The sequence below is a fragment of the Trichomonas vaginalis genome, chromosome I, assembly GCF_026262505.1.
Source record: "Trichomonas vaginalis G3 chromosome I, whole genome shotgun sequence".
Lineage (NCBI taxonomy): Eukaryota > Parabasalia > Trichomonadida > Trichomonadidae > Trichomonas > Trichomonas vaginalis.
Window position 1 is genome coordinate 61,090 of NC_067203.1, and position 20,056 is coordinate 81,145.

The window sequence follows — 20,056 nt, forward strand, 5'->3', positions numbered from 1 at the left end:
TCCATCTCTAAATATTGAATGAACTATAAACGTTTTTTGTTTTCTATATATACTTTTTTGTCCAACGGTAAAACTTTTTACACAACGGTTTTTGAGAGTCGTCGCCGCTTGACTTTTTTTGTAGAGCACTCAAAATAGTATAACTTTGTCCGGACAAGCAAGGGTCTATCGTCGCTACAGGAAAAATTACAGGCGTTCTAAGGAATATACTTTGAAAGCCTTTTCCCCATTATAACGATAGGACGCGTTATTTTACAAAACTGACAACACTTTGACCGAGTAGTTTTTTGTGCTGAACAAATAGTGTCATATAAACATCTGTCAAAAACGCTTTTTAACTTCACTTAAAATGCCACGTAAGCTACGTAAAAATATACGTAAGAGGAAGAGAGCATTGAACATCCATAGTAAAACTGACACCACAACAACAGTTGCAACAACAAATGCTGAATGACCCCACTATGTTGCAACAAATGTCAACAACCCTATGCTTTTAAACCGAGTTTTGGTGCACAGAGTGGAGGTTTAGAGCGGCACTTTTAGCGAAAATGGCAGGCTATGGTGAGCTGCAGACGGAACAGCTATAACCCTCAAAGTCAAATGAATTTGAGTTCACTCAAAAATCAAATAACAGATGTCAAAGTCAAACTAGACATTACAGAAGCAAATAAGTGAAAACGAAAAGAAAACTAGAATATGACAGACACACAAAGAAACTAAAATGAGTTAAACGTAGAGAAAAAGAAGAAAGAAGAACAACTGAAAGAACTAAGTACAGAGGAATATGCGAAAAAAGTGTCAGAAAAAGCAGCAGAAGTAGCAAAAATGGAACAAGATGTCATAAATTTGAAAAACCATACTACTCAATATAAAATACTGAAAGATGAAGAGATAAAAACAAAAAGCCCTGAAGACATATATGGATAGCGATGAGTATAAAAAAGAAGTTGAAGCAAATGTAAAGGCAGAAAAACTTTTACAGTTGCAAAACCAAACCGTACAGTATGAAAACTTAGCACAAGAAAGTAAAAATAACGACGCGGCTATGCAAAAGGCAATGAAAAGCGCAGAATATATAAAGCTAACAATGACTGGTTAGATGCCCAAGCCAACGCTAAAGCAGCCCAGCTTATAGGGTCAATAAGGACAAAAATACAAGCGGATGAAGACAGTTCAAATGAAGCTTTAACAAATGCTGACTTTAAGAACGCTTTCGAAGCTCTTCATAGTAAGGTGAAACAAGTGAACGACTTCTCATCTGGAAAGAAACTGAAGTCTGAAGGTTTCGACAAAGAGTTAAAAGAAGTAGCACAAAATATGACGAAAATAACAGATGCAGCAACGAGACAGGCAGTTCAAAGTGCCTATGACGCCGTTAGAGCAACTGTTGTGAAAAGTCAAGAAAAAGAGTTACAACAGACCAAAACAGACCTAGTAAATGCTTTCTTAAGAACGAAAAGTCAGGTAGGACATTACGCTGCAGATGGAACATATGTGCCAGCTGGTGGAACTTATATACCACCAAACCCTCCAAGAGAAGCACCTGCACCAGGACTACCTAAACATTTACATCGTCACATGGACATAGACACAGGCATGCCACCAAACAACACAACAACAACAGTTCAAAATCCAGCACAACAACCAACACAACAACCAACGCAACAACCAACAGTTTCAAAACCTGCACAAAACCAACAGTTCAAAACCCTGCACAACAACAACCACAAACAGAGCAAGGACATAAAAGAAGTAGAGAACAAGGAAACCAAGAATTCTTAAAAATGCTTAAAGAAGAGTGTGGTTTCCCAGATACTGTTGACTTTAGTGACAGATATAAAGAAGCTATTGGAAAGTTCAAGGATGGAAATACTGACCCGAACCTATTTAGCTTTATGGCTCAGCACCAAAACGGATATAATCTCAAACCTGGAAAATACAAGCTCGCTAAGGGATATGATTTAATAGCATATCATCCAAATGACATGGATGAATTTACTCCGAGATATTTGATGTCAGAGCTAAATGACAATTCAACTTTCGTCATGAAACGCGTAAAAATAGAGACGGAACGAAAGAACAAAAAGCTTATGAATGCGGATGACGTAGATAGGGAAATTGTTGAAAACGGTCTCGGAATATATGAAATGCCAGCAGATGAGGTACAAGAAACTCCACAGGAAGAGTTCAGATACAACCAGACATGGAAGAAATAGTTCAGCAACAACAGCTAGAAAGAGCCTGAAGGAAACGAACAAGTCCTTCCTTTGGAAACTAACTTCACAGAACTAGATGAAGATTTGGAACAGCCGAAAAATCTTGACCCTCAACAAGAGTATGCGGAGAATATGGAATATTTCCAAGAGTCTAAAAAAATTCGGCTGACATAGTAGAAGAATATCGAAAAATGTTTGCCGACATACAAAAGACTCCACACCAGATGAAAATATTCAGCATAGAATGAAGTACTGAAAAAAAATGTACACAAATACAACAACCCTTTTTACTTACGAGCATTTAACGTTCAATCTTCGGATGAACTCGGTGAAGATAAAAGGTTAAATTTCAAGAAAACATATAGAAATGAAACATTGTTTAAAGTTCATTCAGAACCTAACCAAGATGGAAACAAACCTACTTTTGTTTCTGCAGACGATGGAACTACAATGAGATGGGGTCATAAAGCTAATCCGATAGGTGGTTCATAAACTTACAACCACAATTCCAAGAAGTTGTAGACGCAATGGAAGTCAATGGTGAACGAGATATAGCTGGTATTTTAGCGCGGCTTTAATGCCATTGAAAGATATGAAAGATGCAGATATTTTGGACCAGTATGAAATGAACATGGCTGATGGAAATATAACACCTGACGTTCTAGAACATTTATCTCAAAGAACTACACAGAACCATAGAGATGGTATATTTGGTGAAGAGTTTAGAAAGAAAGTTAGGGAGGAGAAGGAAGAGAACCTATTGTACATGACCTTGCAAACGAAAGTTTACAAAATGTCATAAAAACTTACTTTGCAGACAATGAACCGAGAAGGGATGAATATTTAAGAAAACTCAAATGGACAGTACCAAATGAAATGTTAGTATTGAAAAACATGTTCCTTGACAAAATAAAACCAACTACAGAAATAAACGACGCAAGACTGAAAGATTGGGTAGAAGCTTTCCCATTCACAAAAGATATAGTTGGTAACATGGAAAGAAAACCAGAATGGCTACAAAAACATATATTTGGAAACGAGCTTATTCCATATGGACAGGCACTGTTTGAAGAGCTTGAACCAGAAACTCAGGAAAGAGTCATGCAAACAATACGCGAAGACTCAAATACAGACTATGACAAACTCTTTCTAGGATATAGGTTACCTGAGATGGGCGACCAGAGCCAAAAGGCAAAAAGGACATGGGAAATTTGCAACATACTAGATGAACATAATGCAAAGATGCAACAACTTCAAGCAGAGGGCAATGAAGGAAAAAGAAGAGTTAAAAACTCAGTCAGGAAGAAAGTAAAGCTTGGTCCACGTGGGTTCTATTATGACATATAAATCCAACTATTCTATATTTTTACTCATATGAAATGTACGCCGCTCAGAATATAACGCCAACAGTTTTGGATGCCATGAATGGAAATGTTTCCGAATGGTATAACGAATGCGACAATGCCATTAGAAGGTCAGAAATAGTTCCTGGAACTTACGAATATACAACTGCTGTTTCTTATGGAAACGTAGGTGAGTTTGGAGAAGGTTCTTCAACAACAGTAGATATTGCTTGCGACAGGTTTCATATAATTTCTATTGACAACTCTTTCTTATACGTGGAACAAGACATTGAAATAAAACCTTCTGCCAAGTTGTCTGACAAGAAAGGTTGCAATGGAATTTTCTATGTCGGATACCAATATGCTCCAGAAGTTTTCATGGGATATAAGATATATTCTAACTCTGACTTAGTTCAAACAGTAACATGGGCAAACTATGAATGGTTCGCTTTGAGAAACTCAGTACAACCACAAGCTAGAGAACAAACAGACCAGTATGCAACTATTGAGAAAATAAGAAGACTTGACCCTAACGTTCCAGGAGTTTATGTTAACCTTTCTGGACAAACTGCAGCAGCAGTAACCAAAGTAAAACTGAAACTTAGAGTTCCTTTGTCATCTTTCCTCATCTTCAGGTTTTTAAGATACTTGCCAAACTGGGCAGGAAAAATTTCTATCGAACTTACTCCAAGCAAAAATAACTTAGTCATTGCACCAACACAAGACCCATTCACTCTTACAGACGTAAAGGGAACAAATAAAACGTCATTCGCCGACTTTTGCAAAGACAAAGTTGACTTAGACTTTGGTTTCTCAAACCTCAACACTGAAGTAAACTATTATTTCAATGCTGCTGGAATGCTTGGGACCCAGTTAAGTTCACATGCGAAAAGTTTGAATGCAAGAGAATAGAAAGCAGACTTGCAGTCTATATGTTGGACCCAGATATTTCAAATGCTTTAGCTGCCAAATATATTGCAGTTCCACTTATGTTCCCTATACACCAAATATCTGTCAAAGACTTTGCAGGTGAAGTTGGAAACCAAAGTGCTGACCCAGGTGCAAGAACAGATATTGCTTTAACAACTGCAATGAAACATGCAGATACTATGTTTGTACTGTTCAGACGAACTATAAATGACTATTCTTGCTTCTACAACCCTGGTATTAAATACCATATAAACATAGATGGCAAATACTATCCAAGAGAAGAATATTCTACAGTTGAGGATATGAGGTCATACAACTTGACATTAGATGCTATGAACTTTAACAACAACTTCACAACAACATTAACCCTGAAATGCAAAGTTCTATTATGCCATATGTGAAAGTATGGACTCATACAGGAGCTCAAAAAACTCAATATACAAATGGAGACCGTTCAAACTTTTGGCTTGGCATTCCATTTGCTGACTCAGAAGACTTTATGGGTGGTATTTCAACTGTTGGTACAGTTCAAACAATATACTGGTGACAGAGACGGTCCAGATGAATTGAAAGCAAAGAAGTTTACAAAACCAATAGCACTTTTCACGGAAGATGCTCTTTTGAAGATTCGTTCGATGAAACCTGCTGGGGCTCCTCAGATTGGCATAACGACAGCTTCCATCGAGCAGATTTTGGCAGCAGGTCAGTAAGTTGTTCTTGAACTGACTTCTCTCCGTCAAATATTGACAGTACGCCAGTTTTGACATAAATTGTATTATAAACTTACCTTTAGAAATATCGGTCAGTTTTGTTGTTATATTTTTGTCTGCTTCAAGAACTTTCACCATCTCGGTTATACCAACTTTCTTTGCTTTATGAAAATATTTTGGTTCAGCAAAGACTGCTATTCTATAACATTTTCCATTGTTTGTGTAAAGAACTATTCTGTCAATGTATTTGTATTGTTTGTGTGTGTAAACTTTGTTTTGCTTCAATTCGAAGAGATACTCAAATACGTCCATCTTTTTATTCTAAGTAAAATGTCATTTCCGAAAAATAGAAGCGTAAGTGTTTCAAAAGGTTTAATGGCGGTGGCAGATGTGAAGTTAAATTCACCAACTCAAACAAACAGTCAAAGTGTTGTTGTCAATGTCAAAGAAAGAGATGTTGAAGTGGGGAAACCATACGAAGACGAAGATGGTATAACAATAGTTCCTGTAAAAGAACAACCAACATACCCTGAAGTTAGCAGAGACTTAAGTTCTGTTGCAGATATTCGAAACGACTACCAACAACTTAAAGACAAACTTAAAACTCAGGAGAAGATTTGTCAAGCTTTGGGTATAATGTTAAACTTGGTCGAACACAACCCTGTAAAAGTGAACTCATATGTCATCGCACCTCATGAAATTTTGAAAGAACTATTGAAACTTTTGACAGAGGCAGACGATATAAACATCAAAGAAATAGAACCCGACATTGCTTGCTGTGGTGTTTCATATAATGTCATTGACAAGATATACGTTATGAAAGGAGGTGAAACGTTGAACTTAAAATATAGTTTCCCAGACGTCATAAAAATATTTGACGACCACAACATTTCATTAAAATTTACTTGCTAAGTAAATGGCAGAAGACATAGTGGTTTATACTATTACGACTAAAAACCCTGAGTCATATAATTCTATAACAACAAACTTACAAAGTCCTCAAGGACGATATTGTAAACTGACCTTAAACAGATGACGACTAAAGCCTGTTTTGCTCTTTTGACACCAGAAGACTTTGTTGTTGTGAATGGTAAAAAATACTTCTTTGAAGATACTTACTCAGATATACCACCAACAGGTTTTGTTGACTTATTTAATACTTTAAGGACGGATGTAACATGTGCTGCAACTAGAGCAGGTTTCATTATGTTTGGATGTCCGACTGAGTTTACTATAAACGATATGAGCTATAATACAAAACTTATATCTGGTTTTTACTACCAACAGTTTCCTATAACAGGAAAAGGTGTCATACAAGGAATGTCTGTTCCATTGACTTTAAGTACACCTATTTATATATTGTTTCAAACTTAGGTTCAAAGTGCTATTCGAATGTCGACAGAAACTACTATGACCAAAAGATACTCATGCGTATAAACAACACTTTCTCTGCTGGTTTGCCTATTGTTCATTCGAATGCAGAGTTTTCAGCTTTAGTAAACTCAAACACTTTAGCAAACATAAACTTAACCTTAGTTGACGCAAACTTTGTTCCTGTAAAACTTTTATGTCCTATGTATTTGTCAATGACGGCAGAAAGTTTCGAATTGGAAGATGCAACTGGTGAAAGTATTGTATACAAGAACAACTTCAACAACAAATAGCTCAAGAACAACAAATGCAACAAATGGAACAAATGCAACAACAAAGTCAAGAATAAAAAAATATTTTTTTTTTTTTTATAAAAATGTACAGAATAGACGTTTCAGATTTTTATGACTTCCAAGCGTTCAGAAATATGTGTCCATTTAGAGACTATAACAAAGCAGTCGAGAATTTGAAACGTTTAGTCATTTATGTTGACTCTGCCCCAGAATGTTATGTCATGAAAGAATGGGATGTTGTCTTTAACAAACCAAGAGCAACATAGTTTCAGAACAAGAATGTAGACAGAAACTTAAGAAAATAAAAGTCGTACAAGTTGGTATGAAGATGTTAGATGCTTGGGATATCTTATTGTCAAAGTTAGAAGATTTTTCAGTTCGTGGTATAAAGTTCTATACACCATCTCCAAACTTCTATTCTATCTTCACTGGATATAAATACGAACAAGTAGAATGGAAAGAAAATGTTATAGAAGCTTGGTTAGACCATGTCAAAGAAATTATATGCAATGGAAACGAAAGAGTCTATGAGTATATCTTATGTTGGTTTGCAAACATCTTACAACATCCAAGTGCTAAAAATGAAACTGCTCTCATTATAATTGGAAAACAAGGAACTGGTAAGAACACTTTCTTTACAGATATCTTATGCAAACTGTTAGAGGGCTATTCGAACCCAATATGACAAACTTAGAAAACATCTGCGGTAAATTTAACTCTTCAATAGAGAATATGAAACTTATAGTATGTAACGAACTTCAAAGTATAGATACAACAAAGGTTTTAAACTCAGATGCTTTGAAGAGTCTTATAACAGACAAAGTTGGAGTTGTTGAAAGAAAATATAAAGACCAAAGAGTTTGTGAAAATGTTGCAAATTCATCATGGTTTCAAACAATGCCGTTCCGATGAAGTTAGAAAGTTCTGACAGAAGATATGTAGTTGTCAGAACGTCAGATTCTCATATGCAAGATACAGAATATTTTGACGACTTAGCAGAAACTTTGACACCTAACTTTTACAACCACTTGTTCTCATATTTCATGACATTAGATATTTCTAAAGTTCAATCCAAGACAAATTCCACATACCGAAGAAAGACAAACATTGTTAGAAGCAAACAAGAGTGTATATGAACTGTTCATAGATGAACTACTTTGAGTGTTTAGATGAAAGGTCATTGTACGATTCATATAAACAATATTGTCAAGAGTATGGTTATATGGCAGCTTAAACGTACATTCTTGGCAAATGTCAAAAATCTTTTAGATGTTCAGAACGGCGTATATACAAAGAAAAATTTTTATGAGTAAATTTAAAAAAATATTTTTTTATCCGATAGAAAAGATGAAAATTCATCTCAGTCAAACAAGTACATGACAGAAGTCAAAGAAGAACTAGACCCATTCGCATATTTGAATGTTTACTTCTACCATTTTGAAAAGTCTACATTTGACAAAGTTTGGAACATCGAACCAGTTAAGTTTGCTATTGTGACTAAAAATGGTGCGAAATTTGAAGACTTAGACATAGAAGGTTTGTTACAGTCAAAGAAAATTTTGACAGAAGTTTTTCAAAACCTTAAAGAAGGCAAAGCATACAAACTTGTTATACCTTATGAACCAAAGAAAGCAGACGACTATGAATATTATGAGTCTAAGATAGTTGAAGTTCAAGGTAAATTGGGTAAAAAGATTTTAGAGTCTAAGCCAGTGTTTGCTCCTAAAGAGGAAGAGAACATTGACATTGACCCAGAAATGTTCTAAAAATAAAATTTTATTTTTACATGTCAATCTCACCTTCTCTGGAATGGTTCAGGTTCTTTCTTCTCTTCTTCTACTTTCTTTTCTTTCTTCTCTCTCTTCTTCTTCTTCTCTGGTGGAGTTATGTCAAACTTCTCAGAACCATATTTTGTAAAAGTTCTTTGTCCTTTAATAGCTCTTCTATTCTGTTTTCTATTTCATCTTCAAGAACAGCGCATGTGTCTTCTTTGCATTCTAAGAACTTTTGTTGGACTTCATCTTTCCAATCGGCGTCATCTCTGTCAACAAGTCTGTCATTGACAAATTTTAAGACTGCTCTTTGTAATGTTTTATGGTTCTTGTCATATTCCCAGAAACAGAACTTTAGAACAAATTCACCTTTCTTGTTTACACTATGTAAGATTTTATGGTCGACAGATGTTTTGCTGTCGAAAAGCTTGTCTCGAATATAGATAGCGAAATCGCTAGACATTTTCAAAAGATAAAAATTTTAATTTTTCTAAAAATATGTTAGAAAAAAAGTTTGCTGACATTGACAAGAAATTTGAGAATGTTTTAAAAGAACAAGAGGAAGTTAGAAAATGCTCAGATAAAACCCATACATGACAAGTTCTTATTTGCTCAGAATGGTATAACAGGTCTAATCGCACCACCTGGGTCGGGTAAGACTTTCACTTATCTTAAAATGGCTGCACAACAACAAGAACTAGATGAGAAGAACCCATTCTATGAGTTAGTAGTCATTTGTAGTACTTCTGGTCAATTTGACCAAACCGTAAATTCGTTCAAAGATATTATAAAAAGTCTAAGTTAGTATGTATAAAAGACTCTGAGTTGTTGGATTGGATAAAGAAGTACCAAAGAAGAGTTTTGAAGTACAATGCTATAAATGAGTATATAAATTCGAAGTTTAAAGACCCAAATGAGGAAATGCAGAGAATATTAGAGAAGAAACACTTCAGAAACAAACAGAAAGAGATAGAATACATTTCGAAGAAATTGCAATCGTACGATTGGAAGACTTACCCTCATAGATGTCTTCTTATCTTAGATGACTTTGCTTCTCATCCTTTGTTAAAGAACAGAGAACAAGACATGTGTCGAATTCTTAAGAAGCTCAGACACTTTAACATTTCAGTTGTCATTTGTGTACAGACAGCAAAGAGTTTAAGTAAGGATGTTAAAAGAATACTTACTGACATTATACTTTTCCCTGGATTGTCCGAAGACGATTTCATGGAACTTATGAAAGAGTCCATGGCAGGTAAGTTTGACAGACATGAACTATGGGAGAAGTACAAAGTCATACAAGACCCTCATACTTCTTTCAGAATTCATATCTACGCGAACAAAGTTCAAATTGTAAAAAGTCAATAAAAATAAAGAGTTTTGGCGACCCCGAAAGAAGTCAGTCTAGAGAAATTTCACTGTTTTTGTTGCTGAATTCAAAAAAATAATTTTAGGTGAAGAGGTGAGATTTCACCTCTTTTTTCACCTGTTTTTTCACCTCAGTTATTTTATAAGCGTTTCACATGGTAAACGTTATTTTTTAAATTTTGTGAAAACTCAACGGTTTGACACAAGCCCTAAAAATTATTTTACTCAGAATTTTGTTGCTGAATTCAATAAAAATATATTTTAGGTGAAGAGGTGAGATTTCACCTGTTTTTCACCTCTTTTTTCACCTGTTATTTTATAAGCGTTTTACATGAATTGTATGATGTATATTTGAAATCCTAAACAGTTTTGTGCTTCTATTTCTTCTGTCAGTACATCGAATGTTTTAACGATACCGAAAGTTTCTTTATACTTCTTCTTGACGTCAGAAGAAGGAAATCTCAGCTGTTGGATAGTTTTTGTTCAGAAATGCTAACATGTCATTTTATCTTCTGCTGGTTTCTCTGCTTCTTTCTTTAAGTCAGCATAGTCGTTTCGCATTCTTCTATCTCTTTGACGAGTAGTTATATTTCCTCATTGCTGCTTTACATTTTGAACATTGTGGGTTCATTTTTTTGCGTTATATTCTGAAACCTTACCTGCTAAAACAACTAAGGCGTCAATTGCTCTCTTTATCTCGAAATAGCGGGTCTTATTTGTTCATTCCATACTTACCCTACTATCTTTATCTCTTATTTCCATACACATTTTGCAACTAATGAAACAAAGTTGTCGTAGGTCTTAAATTCTTCGGATTTGTAAAGGTCAGAGATGTTCTTATATACCATGTCGCAATCTTTGTCCATGACTTTGTGGTTGCAATGAAATCCAAGAAACTCATAGTTAACCTTTCGTATGAACTTCTTTATTTCTACTGAGTCAGTCAGTCCGACTTCTATTTCATCGAATTCTGGAATAGTGAGTTTTTGTTGTTGGATTTCAGGAAGTTTAGGTAAATGGTCAATAATATCCTGCATTTCATAAAGATACTGTTCATTTGTTTCATCTTTCGCACTACAGTCTAAATTACTTGTTAAAAGTTCTTGCTTTATCTTCTGGATTTTTGTTTCGAAAGTATATGAAGAAGGAATGAAGCTTTTCATCTCTACTAACATTGAAGTTGGGTTCATGACTAACGAGTTTGGTGCTGTTGTTGCTAACATGTTCTTACAATAAAAATAAAAAATATTTTTTTAAAAAAACCAACTTTATTTTTTATTTCGGGAAAATTCAAGAGGGTGAAAAAACAGGTGAAAAAAGAGGTGAAATCTCACCTCTTCACCTAAAATATATTTTTGTCATTTACGCTCATTACGATGAAGTTTCGACAAAACATTTACGAAGAAATTCATGAAAATTCATGAGGTGAAAAAACAGGTGAAAAAAGAGGTGAAATCTCACCTCTTCACCTAAAATATATTTTTGCTGAAAAAAGTGTCATTTTTTCATGTCCGAAGACTCGAAGGTGCAACACTTCCAAAATACCGACGAACTCAGAAGAGCAGCATGGCAGTATCTTCTTGACAACTTCTTTGAGTTCTCCAGGTACACCTTGGAAAATGCTGAAGAACTCCGACACAGAGAATTTGGAGAAATTGCACTCCAATACTACCTTGACAAACAAAGGGTAAACAAAGGGTAAAATAAGACTAAAAACTTAACGTTTAAAAAGTGACATTTTTATGAGCTCCGAGTCACCGAGAAAACTTGGTCAGATGTTAGCAGCTTACTTCCCTGAGGAGGATGGAAGCGTTACATACGTAAGGTTCAAAAACAACGAACCTGGAATTGCGTACCAAATTCGCAATTACATGACCATGGAAGAGTACGAAAGGTTTCTACAAGAGAAACCAGCTCTAAACAACTCAGAAAAGAAAGAGTAAAAAGTTTAACTCGTAATTGTTTATTTTTTTACTTGTATGGGCAAGCTGCAAGAATGAAGTCGACTATCTCAGTCTTTGTCTTGACCAGTTGGACTGCTCTTGCGAGTACGTCTGTTTTGCGGTCTCCAGCTGGTGTCTGACCTTCGTAATTGCGCATGTTCTTGAGAGCTCCAACTGTAAATGGCTGTAAGATGAAGAGTCTCTCAGACTGCTTGAGGTAGTCTTCACGGTCACGAACCGAATCTGTGGTACGAGTCGAATTGGTCGACCTTAGGGAAGAGACTGAAAGCCTGTCATCTTCCATAGGGGCTGTGGCATACTCTTTGCGTAAACGGTTCAGACCTTCTTCGAACTCTTGGTCTCTCTTCGATTGGGATTGAGATTGGAATTGGGGTGGAGGGTTTGACATGAACATCCAAGGGTTAGGGAAGTAAGGCATGGGTTGAGGAGGGTAGTTTGGAAAGCCTTGTGGTGGGTAGTTTGGAAAGCCTTGTGGTGGGTAGTAACCTTGAGGTGGAAATTGGTAGTAATTCGGAGGTCCTTGTTGGAACTGAGGTTGCTGAGGAGACTGTTGTGGTGCTGGAGCATGCTGTTCCTCTGGCTGTGGAACGGGTTCAGTAGGTGGGACGTCGGACATTCGTTTGTGTCTTAACCGTCTTTGTTCTGAAACAATATAATATTGTCTTGAAAAAGTACAACATTGTCTTGAAAAAGTACAACATTGTCTTGAAAAAGTACAACATTGTCTTGAAAAAGTACAACATTGTCTTGAAAAAGTACAACATTGTCTTGAAAAAGTACAACATTGTTCTGAAAAAGTTCAAGACTTGTTCTGAAAAAGTACAGCTGTACTCAAATTTGAGAGACATTGTACTGAATTTATACAACATTGTTCTGAAAAAGTACAACATTGTTCTGAAAAAGTACAATATTGTCTTGAAAAAGTACAACATTGTCTTGAAAAAGTACAACATTGTCTTGAAAAAGTACAATATTGTACTGACTCAGTATGGAGCTTGACCCCTTAGACGAAGCAATTTATCTAATTGAGGTAAATGAAACCGTGAAGGAATATCTCAGCAAGTGCAAACCAAGCAAGTCCATTGGCTTCTGGTTGTCCAAGAATAGTGTCTTAAAGTTGGAAATTGAAACAGGTGTTGCAATTCAAGTTCCAGAAGGCACTGCATTCGATGATATTAAGGATGTGAAGAAAGAAGCCCTCTTGAAGTTCTTCATGAAACGTCCTTGGATACTACTTCCATATCGTGAGAGCCCAATTCCACGAATTACACAAATTCTCAGAGCACTACTTCACTACTCTGGACAGCCGTTCTTCATAACCTCAGAAGGCGACATCCAACCAATTCTTCAGCCAGTTCAGTAAACATCTCATTTTAACTTCACTTTTTTTTATGTTTTTACTCACACTCGTACTCAACAGGTTTGTGTACAACTATTTCAACTGTGAACCTTGTATTGACCGGTCTTCCTGCAAATGCAAGTTCGGTCAATACACAATTTATGGTGGCAAGAAAGACAGTGGGGAATGTTATTCTGACATCTGTTGTTGCGCTCGAGAGAGAATTGAAATTCCAGACCCAACTCCAACACCAACACTCAAGTTGCCAAAGACTCATGTGAAGAAGAAGCCTTCTGGTAAGTTTCTTATAGCCATATACATGGCACGCTTTGAGTAAAAACATTTTTTTCATTTTTTGAATGAAGCAAGTTAAATTCGTCCCACACCAATCTCAATGGACCGATGAAGAGTTTCAAGCCATGGTTGAAGGCGTTGAGAACGACATAGACGGCGAACTTGAAGGAGCTCAAACCACAATTGCAACCAAAATTGCAGGAGTCAAGGAACAGATAGCTCCACTTAAAGCTACCAAAGCTACTCTTGACCTCATGGATAGTTACCGTTTAGAAGTAAAGAGTGGAATAAGACAATTAAAATTAAAACTTCTAAACTACGAAGCTATACTCCAAAAGTTAGCAGAAATGAGAAGACTTTACCAGAGCTACTTACATGTAAGGGACTTACCTTCAAGCAGTCCGACCAAAGATGAATTTTCTGACATTGTCCCAATTTTGTCCGAAAGTCAGCTCAGATGTTTTGAACTGCTCCCAACATATCCAGAATATGAACGTTTGCCTGAACTCTTCCGCAATCTCAAAAAACGTTTTTTGGTTCTCATGTTCGAAACTTTTATCGGAAGAGACAACAAACGTTCAGAAGAAGAACAAGATATTATTTTAAACTTGTTGTATGACATAACTCATAACAAGCTTTTTGAAGTAAAACCGTCATTCTCAAACCACTTCATTTTTTCGATGTCCGAACAAGCACCGAAGCCAAACTCAATGGCAGATGTCCTTTCAAGTTGCCAGACAAGCGCCCAGTTCAAATTCAAATTTTGAATTTGAAAGCTCATCTGACAAACACCGTTAAGACTCTCCAAAGTAGTCTTATGGAAGAGATGACCAAGCTCAAAGCCGATGTCCTCATGAACCAAGCTTCCAATGAGAAATGCCTGAATGATTTGACGGAAACCTTGCGCATTTACGCGAGAGAGAACCGAGACCTTGCCAGACTCATCTACCGTTTCTTCGAAGAGATAGACGCCATCTGGAAGGTACTCGGAAAGGACAGAACATGCAACACCGTACTTCGTGAACACAGAATTGAAGAAGGAATTGTCGAGGAAGAAGAGAAACACGAAGAAGAGGAAGAGGAAGAAGAGGAAGAAGAGAAACACGAAGAAGAGGAAGTTTGGGCAACCCTTGTTGCCGATGACACTTACGAAATTTCCCAACCCTACCCATACCAAATCCGCAACAAGGAGACAGGCAAGGTTCTTACCCCAGTCCTCAACAACTTGGGACACTTGAACCTTACCCTTCGGAATTACGGTTCAATTTCCATGGGCAAGCTTGTCGCAATTCAATGGGTTCCAAATCCAGACAAGAAGACGAGGTCAGACACATTGACGGTGACAAGCTCAACAACCGTAAGGAGAACCTCGAGTGGTTCTAAGAGTAAAAAAATTTTATTTTAGGGGGAAACCCCAGTAAATTTAGGTGTTTTAGTTGCGTAAGCGGCTTAAATTAAGGATAATTTGGACAAGTAGTTCCTGACCTCTGAATTGGACTCTTTCGTCATCCCAGTTGCGTAGGAGGTCGTCCCAGAGGAGTTGGTAGAATTGCCAATCCAAGGACGATTTGTCCTCCCAGGCATTGAGGATGTACTGCTCGTAGAGTCTCATGACCTCTGCCTTGCACCAGACACCCTCTCCCTTGGAACGTAAGGCTTCTTCGAAGTGCTCGAATGCGATTGGCTGCGGGACCATCTGAAATGACACTTTTTGTCCGTTTGGTCAATGTTCGTGTCTCGTGCCATAGTCGACGAAAATACAGACAAACAGGTTATATATGAGTTTGAGACCAAGAATGGTGTAACTCGACCTGTCCGATTCAAATTCGAATAAAAATTTTTTATTCATGCAATGTTTTATTTCTGTGCCGTCTTCAAGTATGCCCCAGTACTTACGCTTGGAGAGGACATGAACTTCGGTGAAAATTTTGTCCAATTTGAATTGACCCATCTTTTCACCGACCATTCCCATTTCAATGAGTTTGTTGTATCCTTCTTCGTTCGTCATGAGTGCGTCAATGTTCTCATAGTAAACCTTCACTTTGGATTTGACTTCGGAGAAGAATTTGTTGTAGTTGTCAAGGACTGCCTTTGCGAACTGAGGGTAAGACCAATGTTCGACAATAGGTTTTAATGTGGTTACTAAGCCACTTTGACCTTGAGTGAATTCGTACTTCAAAACAAAAGGAGAACCTTTCAACAAAGTTGTCGACCTTCTCATAGTGTTTACTCTTCATCTCTTGAGGTTTCTTAATGGAATATCCCCATGTCGAATTCATAAGCAATTTGAGTGTCATTGCAAGTTTGGGGTTTGAAGCTTTCCTAATATCATACAGTTGTTGTATGACTTTTCCAACTGTATAGTTCCTTCCTGGGAACTCACCATCTTCGTTTGGAATTCCAGTCGGGATATATTGGACGAACCTCATGTACGCAGCGTTAAGGTCGACATAGTATATCTTTTCATCTGAGTCGAACTTGTCGCAACCAATGGGTCCAGTTCGTGGAAATTCAAGTGAGTCTCTTATCTTCTGAGAAACTTCTCCTGTTATCTCATAAACATCGTCGAAGCAACCTGTTTCATATAAAACCTTCTGACCTAACTCAGATGCTCTCCAATACAATTTGACGTCAATTGGATGTCTCAATGGAAGTTTGTTTATAGCATCTTGAAGTTCTTGCAACCTCATTGGAAGTTCTTCTGGTTCAGGTTGGTATCCGAACAATCCAACTCCTTTTGGAACAGTGTACTTCTTTTGTGCTATAACTTTGTCTGGAACAACTTTTGGTCTTGCTAACAATGAAAAGTTTGTTTCGTCTTTTGGTACAAAAGTTTCTGTCAGCTTGTCATCTGGAATTGGTTCCAACAAACCTTTCTCGAAAAGAATGTTAACAGCTCTGACAATGTTGCACTTGCCTTTTCCGAACAATGGGTTTGTAAGACTTTCGTTCAACATGAAGTGGTTGTGGACAATTACAATCTTCAACCATGGTAAGTCTTTGTCAACAACATAGTCGTCATGTGAAGAACCTTTCTCAGTCGGTATGTTGACTCGGATATTGACATTTGCCAACGGTGCAATTTTTGCCAATTGACCTCTGAGAATGTACCTTGTCTTCACACATGACTCAAGATACTTCATCTTCTCATCTGTAACAAGACCAGAGTTCCTGAGACATGTAAGAATACAAGGTTCATTGACAATTGTTTCAATTGAATTGTAAATTCCATACCTTGTCAAGTCAATGTCAGACTTATTTATGAACGGGAAGTATCCAGCATGTTGTCTGACTGCTTGAGGGTTAGGTTGGTACCATTCGAACTTACACTTGCAATTCCTTCAATTGCATTCAAAATGTCTGAGTCGGAGTCAACCATTTGTTCTCTCTTTGTAGTCTTGAAAGCGTCAAGAAGTTGTGCGCTGTTGTGACATTGCCATGTGCATAGTAAATGTGACCGTCCAAATCTGTTACGGTTAGTCTGAGATTGTATCCTTTCTTATTTCCGTCTTGAATGCAGCAAGTACACCCATGAAGCCTTCTTTGTTCTTTCCTTCGTCAAAGTTTACTGTAAAGGTTCGACCAGATGTAATTTGACTTCTAACTTCACGATACTTTCATATGCATATCTTGTTCTTTCCATGGGAGCATGTTTGTCTTCACCTTTTCCTTTTTTCCTTCTCAAAGGATGCAATTGTTCGTCATGTTTCCAGTAGAATCTGGCAAAGCCGTCGTGTCCTTCAACTTGAGGCTCAGAAACATCGAAAGGCATGTCCATAAGACGTTCTTCTTCTAACCTCTCTAGTCTGTTTGGATAATTTGCGCGTGCTGTTTCCAAGTCCATTTCATAGGAGACCAGCAGTTTGTCATAGACTTTTATGGGTCTTCCCTTCCTATATTTAAACTTCTTTGAAACTTTCCAACCATATCTTTCTAACTCTGCTTTTATTCTAGCAGACCTTCTATCCATTCTATATGGGGGCATTTTTATAAAAATAAAAAAATATTTTTTTCTTTACTTTACATAACCGCCTGCTGCCATAAGTCTTTGACGCCAACCCATACCAGCTAATGAAGGTTGACTTGGTTTAGTTTGGAAACTAACCTTTGGTTTTGGTTTATCTTCAGTTTTTGGCTCCCTTCTTCTATCGGTTTTTCGTCACTTTTCGGTTCCTCTGACTTTACCTCACTTGCAGGTATGTTGTGTCGTCAACATCTTCATAAATATCATATGCCATTTGTTTTTGTTTTCCTTTCAACTTTTTGTGTTTGTTGTAAAGTTTAGAATATTTCGACTCTAAGTCAATGAGATGTTCTATAATGAACTGTTGGTCAGTGAAGTAAACTTTTCCATCTGTTGTCTCGAAAGCTCCTTCAGACTTCAATATTTTATTTGTGAGAGTCTGTTTCTTTTTTGAGATACTAGCCGTTCCATTTCTATGAAAAGTGACTTTGTAGTTAGGGTTTGTATTTCCAGACCTGGCACTTTCTATTATTGAATTTTTCTCTTCATCTGTAAGTTCTTTGACAGGTTTTGACAATGGTTCTGAACTTTTTGTTTGTGGTGTCAAATCTACCGTTTCAACTTCTTCGGTCATTTCATCTCAGTAAAAAATTTTAGTTTGGTTTGTTTTCAACTGGTTGTTTAGGTTTTTTAAGTCGGTCTAAAACTTCCTGAGGTATAGGAAGAACTTGACAAACACGTGGTTGTGTAACTGCTGGAAGTCGACAAATCCATCTTGACCCATTTGTCTCAATGCTGTATTGTTCATTTCATCTCAGTAAAAAATTTACATTCCCCACGTTTGAGGCGGTTGCGGTTGGTTGTTGTTTACCCACTGTTGTGCATGGTTATATCCTCTGTTAAAGAATCTTTCACCTTGGTCCATATAGTGCCCTGCTTGGTTATAGTAGTCATTTGCTTTGTTATAGTAGTTTCCTGCTTGTCTTCCTACATTGTCCATCCATCCTTGAACTTTTCCTCTTGTTTCAGGATTTGGAATAAGATTTGCTGCATCTCGTGCTACCTCCCAACCTTTCTGTACAGTTTGTATAATAGGTTGTGCTTTCTCTTTCAGTATACCTAATGTACTCAAAATCTTCCTTCCAATTCCAAATGCACCTCTGGCTATTGTTCCCACTGCGGGCAAAAATCTGGATGCAACTCCTGCTAATGCGCCAAATAAACCCATTTCTTATGGGTAAAAAATGACGAATCCAAACAAGGACCCCTATGTTTCTAAGCAACAAAGAAAGCACTCATGATAAAAATCTTTAGTTCAACACCAAATGCTTGGTTTATGGATATCTTGGAAAACATTCCGAGGTATAGAGAAGATGGACCACCATACTGGCTAATATTTGTCGGTCAAAACACAAGATACTGTGAAGCCATACCATTACAGTCCAAAAATATTTTAGATGTGAAAACTGCTTTGACAATATTCGTTGACAAATACCATCCAACAAAACTGACATCTGACTGTGAAAGTTCTTTCAAATCAGACGATATTAAAAACTATCTGCGTTCAAAAAATGTAAACCAATATTTCATTGTCGACCAAAACCATTCTGCTCTTGGTGTCATTGACAGTTGTATAAAAATCTTAAGAGACTTAAACCAACCACAAGGTGGTGAGGTAGATGAAATGTCATATGACGACAAATACAGACACTTCTCCATGGCAAAGATGAGACAAGTTTTAAATATTTACAATAGCCGTAAACAAAAAGGTTTGGGAAACCACTCCCCCGAAGAAATGAAAAACAACCCTGACTTAGAGAAAGACTATATATTTAATAGTTTAGTCAAAAGAGACAAACAAGAAAGAATGCCAGGCTTCAAACTTAAGAAAGGTGACAAAGTAAAAATAGAAATACCTAAACGCGACCCATATGAAAATACTATTGACTATGACAACAATGGGAACTCGACAGGTACTCACATTCGTGTTCGTAAAAATAGAAGAAAGTATACAAGAGAATATTATGAAGTTTTAGGCAAACATGGCAAAATGTACAGACTGCAAGCAGAAGATAAAACTACTATTGTCAGACCTCGTTTCAAACTTGTCAAGTTCAAGGTGGTATACTTTCAAAGACAGTTCCTAACAAATATAAGACAACTCCTGACGAATATGCTAAAGAAGTTGAAAATGACGACTAAGCAATTCTATACCATGCACAAACTGTCATGTAAGGTGGCATGTATTTTTTACCTAGTCCTGTAGATGTTGTTGTAAAAGTATGTTGGTGGTTTCCTCCTGGTTCAGTTTGTCGAAAAGTCTTTTTTGCTGAATGGTTATAATCTGGAGATAAAACGTCATAGCCAGCTTCATATCTGAGTTGTATAATGGATGGTCTCTAATGAGTGGCTATGGTCGCCAGAAAAGTTTGTTGTACCAGAATGACTATGTGGTGGCAAGTTGTCGACAGATATCGTTTTACTTCCACCTG

The 20,056-nt window shown here is 36.9% G+C and overlaps 10 protein-coding genes and 4 pseudogenes across 14 annotated transcripts, besides 1 other annotated feature; 9 read left to right on the forward strand and 5 right to left on the reverse strand.

Annotated features, from left to right (window-relative positions):
* Positions 1–19,864: part of a mobile genetic element that runs on past the window's edge.
* TVAGG3_0899120 lies at positions 3,227–3,563 on the forward strand (annotated as a pseudogene). The gene has a single exon. A coding segment is annotated over exon 1 (337 nt).
* TVAGG3_0899130 (uncharacterized protein) lies at positions 3,596–4,194 on the forward strand (the record flags this gene model as incomplete). Its single annotated transcript, XM_051251214.1, has 1 exon — positions 3,596–4,194. A coding segment is annotated over one exon (599 nt), but the record flags the coding sequence as incomplete, so codon positions are not given.
* TVAGG3_0899140 (protein of unknown function, DUF4106 family) lies at positions 5,575–6,111 on the forward strand (the record flags this gene model as incomplete). The annotated part of the gene is made up of 1 exon (XM_051251215.1): positions 5,575–6,111. One exon carries the CDS (start codon positions 5,575–5,577, stop codon positions 6,109–6,111), a length of 537 nt encoding a protein of 178 aa, XP_051076789.1.
* On the forward strand, positions 6,947–7,776 carry TVAGG3_0899150 (annotated as a pseudogene). The gene has a single exon. A coding segment is annotated over exon 1 (830 nt).
* TVAGG3_0899160 lies at positions 8,646–9,098 on the reverse strand (annotated as a pseudogene). Its single transcript has one exon. A coding segment is annotated over exon 1 (453 nt).
* Positions 9,557–10,003, forward strand: TVAGG3_0899170 (protein of unknown function, DUF4106 family; the record flags this gene model as incomplete). The annotated part of the gene is made up of 1 exon (XM_051251216.1): positions 9,557–10,003. One exon carries the CDS (start codon positions 9,557–9,559, stop codon positions 10,001–10,003), a length of 447 nt encoding a protein of 148 aa, XP_051076790.1.
* On the reverse strand, positions 10,509–11,226 carry TVAGG3_0899180 (annotated as a pseudogene). The gene has a single exon. A coding segment is annotated over exon 1 (718 nt).
* TVAGG3_0899190 (uncharacterized protein) lies at positions 11,746–11,946 on the forward strand (the record flags this gene model as incomplete). The annotated part of the gene is made up of 1 exon (XM_051251217.1): positions 11,746–11,946. One exon carries the CDS (start codon positions 11,746–11,748, stop codon positions 11,944–11,946), a length of 201 nt encoding a protein of 66 aa, XP_051076791.1.
* TVAGG3_0899200 (uncharacterized protein) lies at positions 11,975–12,583 on the reverse strand (the record flags this gene model as incomplete). The annotated part of the gene is made up of 1 exon (XM_001282475.2): positions 11,975–12,583. One exon carries the CDS (start codon positions 12,581–12,583, stop codon positions 11,975–11,977), a length of 609 nt encoding a protein of 202 aa, XP_001282476.2.
* On the forward strand, positions 12,956–13,330 carry TVAGG3_0899210 (uncharacterized protein; the record flags this gene model as incomplete). Its single annotated transcript, XM_051251218.1, has 1 exon — positions 12,956–13,330. The coding sequence occupies one exon, from the start codon at positions 12,956–12,958 to the stop codon at positions 13,328–13,330; it is 375 nt and encodes a 124-aa protein (XP_051076792.1).
* On the forward strand, positions 13,359–13,643 carry TVAGG3_0899220 (uncharacterized protein; the record flags this gene model as incomplete). Its single annotated transcript, XM_051251219.1, has 1 exon — positions 13,359–13,643. One exon carries the CDS (start codon positions 13,359–13,361, stop codon positions 13,641–13,643), a length of 285 nt encoding a protein of 94 aa, XP_051076793.1.
* On the reverse strand, positions 15,033–15,296 carry TVAGG3_0899230 (uncharacterized protein; the record flags this gene model as incomplete). The annotated part of the gene is made up of 1 exon (XM_051251220.1): positions 15,033–15,296. The coding sequence occupies one exon, from the start codon at positions 15,294–15,296 to the stop codon at positions 15,033–15,035; it is 264 nt and encodes an 87-aa protein (XP_051076794.1).
* On the reverse strand, positions 18,391–18,792 carry TVAGG3_0899240 (uncharacterized protein; the record flags this gene model as incomplete). Its single annotated transcript, XM_051251221.1, has 1 exon — positions 18,391–18,792. One exon carries the CDS (start codon positions 18,790–18,792, stop codon positions 18,391–18,393), a length of 402 nt encoding a protein of 133 aa, XP_051076795.1.
* TVAGG3_0899250 (uncharacterized protein) lies at positions 18,901–19,456 on the forward strand (the record flags this gene model as incomplete). Its single annotated transcript, XM_051251222.1, has 1 exon — positions 18,901–19,456. A coding segment is annotated over one exon (556 nt), but the record flags the coding sequence as incomplete, so codon positions are not given.
* Positions 19,865–20,056: the final 192 nt, after the last annotated feature.